Source organism: Cladophialophora immunda (assembly GCF_000835495.1).
Source record: "Cladophialophora immunda strain CBS 83496 unplaced genomic scaffold supercont1.102, whole genome shotgun sequence".
NCBI lineage: Eukaryota > Fungi > Ascomycota > Eurotiomycetes > Chaetothyriales > Herpotrichiellaceae > Cladophialophora > Cladophialophora immunda.
In genome coordinates this window covers 1-3,932 of record NW_015622642.1, presented here as the reverse complement: position 1 = coordinate 3,932, position 3,932 = coordinate 1, and the positions used below count along the sequence as shown (strand labels likewise).

The following is a 3,932-nucleotide window of genomic DNA, read 5'->3' as shown; positions in this document are numbered from 1 at the left end:
TTCTTGTGGCCCGGTGCCCCTCTATCTGACGGTCCCAATTTTCCGAGGGAATCCTCGCAAAATAGCCTATTGGGCCAGCTTCCTTCGGCGAGCCCTGTCTTTCAACTTGGACGAGAGTACAACTCCCGGCTTTGGGCAACTAATCTTACCCCTCTACTCAGCCCACAAAACATGTCGACCTTTTTCCCTCGCTCCCTGCGGCTGATTCCCTCTTTCCTCCACCGCGCCCACGATTTCTCCTCCGGCAGCGCTCCCTTTGGGCTATTTGAGCCACCTTTGAAAGCCGACTATTGTCTAGACGACGAAATAGACCTCACATTTTCCGTGACCCCGTTAGACCTAGAGCCTCCCTAGACGCCACTTTTCTGGCCGCACAAGAAGATGCAAAGGCATCTTACCAATCATCAGGATCTTGGTGGAGGAGAAACTGGCGGCACGCCAGCGACAAACAGGAAGCAGATAGCACTCAAGGAGCTACTTTGTTGCACCGGATCTACAGCAGCCCCTGAGGCTACAATCTTCCCTGGGCGGGGCTCGAGTTCGAAGACAGCTATTGATTCTCGGTTTGGCCTGAAGCAGGCTAATCAGCCTCTGTCAATGGGAACAACCCCAATCCAATCTGGCGAGTGCCAACGTACCTCTATTGACAAGCTTGTGGGTCGTTCGATGCCTCCTGCCCAGGGCGATGTAGGGGGTCCATCCTCAGGTCCGCCGGTGAGGAGCTCGGATCTGGACGGACTCGGCAAAAAGCGCCTCTTCCCCGCGGAAGAAGGGTCGCCAAAAAGGGTCAAGAAATCTGGTGAGTTAGATCTCCTTCTACACCCCCAGACTCGGGTCCTGACCCGCTCTTCCGCGTGACAGCGTTATCGACAACGAGCGGCGGTGTTCCTCCCGGGGATACGACGAAGACGCCCATGCACCAATGTAACTCCCACGACAGAAACCCAACGGGCGCAAGCTTCCCATTCTTCGGTTATATAACTGACCATGGCGAGTTCCGCTGTGCGCTCTGTTTTACAAAGCTTCCGTGCTGCAACGATCTCCCGAAACATCACACGGACGCCGAAAATTACCGGACAAATCTCACGAATCCTGAAAAGGTCGCTAATGCCGTTGACTTCCGAGGAAAGTTGACTCTGTCAATGGGGGTCCAGGTCGGGGATACGACGAAGACGCCCATGCACCAATGTAACTCCCACGACAGAAACCCAGCGGGCGCAAGCTTCCCATTCTTCGGTTATATAACTGACGGTGCCAAGTTTCGTTGTGCGCTCTGTTCAGTAGAGCTTTCGTGCTTAGCCGATCACTGGAGACACCACGCGGAGTCCAAGATTCACCGGAAAAATCTCAAGGATCCCGAAACCGTCATCAATGCCTGGAAATTCCTAGGAAAGTCAACAGTGCTAATGATGGTCCAGTTCACCAGGAGTAGTGAGAGGCCTCTGCCAATGATGCTCCAGTTCACCACCAGGAGTATTGTGAGGACTAAGCCTAGCAATAGGCAGAACGGGCGATAAGAAGAGTGAATAGAAGAGTGTTAAGTATTCCTTGACATCAGGTCATTACAAGACTCGAAGTATTGTAACGGGAGAAGTTTGAGCTGGTGGACGGACAGATGGCAGGGCTGAGACATTGCCTGTACATTGGACAGGGAGGCAATCCTGCTTCCTAATTGGCTGGGACTTCAACACTAGGCTAGGGTCCTTCTTCTTCTAGGGATCCTTCAACAGGATCTTTCACAAGGAAAAAAAAATCAAGGAAAAGAGAGAGCTGTCTTTTGGCTGTGTACTGTGCGTTTTGTGTGTTCTGTCCTTCCCACCGCCGCACGAGTTGACGTACTTAGGCTAGTAGCCTCGCCCCAGTTCAGTATGAGAGAAGTCTCCTTCTCTCATACAAGTCGCGTGCGCTTCTACTTACAGGGGGCTAAGCCCCTGGGCAACCCGCCCCTTGGCACCCTTCGACGTTGGCCTTGGGGGGCCCTCAGCCTGGTGTCCTTCTGGCAAGTATGGACTTCACCTCCTCTCATGTTGCCATCTCTTCGAAGGGTGACTTTCTCGCTCTAGGATGACCCGGGAAATATGGGCACTATATAGTCGAGTTACTCTATAGAGGTGAAGTTATACAGTAGTTAAGAATATCTATCTTACTCAACTTTATGTGTACTCATAAGAATGTATTAAGGCCCGCTCCGCGGGGTTCAGGCCTACTTGATTTCTTGATAGGTTTTTATAGAGTAGACCATAGACCTCAGCCCAGCCTTCGTCTTATTGTCCTCCTCCACGTCTTGTTCTCCTCCAACCCCCAAACGCACTACATGTATTGCATATCTTTTCCCTGTAGCCTCAATGGAGGTGCGGTACAACTACTCACCGTCGGAGATCGCAGCTCTTCGCTGCCGTGAGACATATTCTCGCCCTTCCGCAGTACCGGGTCGAAGAGAGGGTGATGTGGTCCCCCTGGGAGTTCGGCTAGATACTGTGGTGGGCCTTCTACCTCACGCTCACCAGCGTCAAACGCTTTCCTGGCGACGATGGCTGCTCTAGGCGGTGGCGAGACCTGTTTAGACACAGGCTGGTCCGCCGGTCTGGAAATCGGAATATGCGAGCGCTCCGCCCGCTTTCTTCTGTATCGCAATACTATCGCACCGACTAAGATCAACAAAATTACAAAGCCGAACACGATCGGCACCGCAATTGCGGCGTGATTGACTGTATGCTTCGCGTGACCTGAGATCGGGATGCTGTACGCAAATACGTTGTCCATGTTCTCGCGATCGTTGATGTCGGTCAACGGCGAGGCGGCGACAAAGACCGTTCCCGTCACCGATGACGCACATGGAGTCTGTCCGCCGATCGCGGAATTGAATAGGGTATAGTTTCCTAACCTGTAGTCCGTCGTCACTATAGGATTTGGGATGAAGGGAGCATTCACCATGTGTGCGCTCCCACGCGTCTCAGCTCACATGGGACAACAAGCGCTGTACGTCCCCGACACCTGGGTGGTGTAATTTCCCGGGCATTGGTCGAGAAGCACTCCTTCGTTGAACCCATACGCACAGCACTCTTGCCTCCCATAACCACACCCGACTTCGGGAAAGATAATGGGGTTGTTCTCGCTGTCGTAGATATACGCCAGACGAATCTCGGTGCAAGGAGCGGCAGTCAAGAGCGGAGGTACTGCTTGGGACCTCGTTGTTGTGACACTGGCAAAATGTGTAGGGACTGGCATGGGAGATCCTTCCAGAGTCGACGTGACCGTGGCTCCACGACGGATTCCCGCGATCACGCTTACTATTGTCGTCACCGGCGGCGGCCAGGTAGGTGCGATCGCAGGACAGGCGCCAAAGATGGCGGATGGAAATGCTGCTGACGACGTCTCAAAGACCTCATCCTGCGCCATAGCTCGGGATTATCGCGTTGGAGACAGCCGTGGGCTGGAAAAAACTGGCGTTTAACGCACACGATAGGCTCACAAACTACAGAATCTAGAGGGAGAAAGCGACAAACGATCTTCCTTTAAAGCAGTCAACTTTCCTTCTCGCCGTAGAGAGATGAACATAAGATTCGGGAATCCTCAATCCTCCAAACGCTTGAGAGACAGCGGTCCACCTCATTCTATTCGGTGGTGCCAAAGCGCACCAATACGCGTCATGAATAGGATGGGGGTCTCGAACCACTCCTGATACATCAATGGAAGTCAATTTATACGCGCGGTTTGACGACAAAGGCAAAACCATATCATTATTCCACGAAGCTTAGAAGAATTCAATTGGACGATAAAAGCGAGTAATGTGGTACTTTGTCTTGGACCTGGTCGTCTCCGATCGGGCCACGATCGAAATTCGTGTTTCCCATTGGTACCGTAAAAGAGCGAGTGTATTCCACTTTTTGGTTATCTTTTAGTTTCTCATTCTCCCCGGGGGGGGGGGGGGG

At 52.7% G+C, this 3,932-nt stretch overlaps 1 protein-coding gene across 1 annotated transcript; it reads right to left on the bottom strand.

Moving 5' to 3' along the window:
• Positions 1-2,310: 2,310 nt before the first annotated feature.
• PV07_12734 (uncharacterized protein) lies at positions 2,311-3,399 on the bottom strand (the record flags this gene model as incomplete). The annotated part of the gene is made up of 2 exons (XM_016400296.1): positions 2,311-2,884; positions 2,963-3,399. 2 exons carry the CDS (start codon positions 3,397-3,399, stop codon positions 2,311-2,313), a joined length of 1,011 nt encoding a protein of 336 aa, XP_016242058.1.
• Positions 3,400-3,932: the final 533 nt, after the last annotated feature.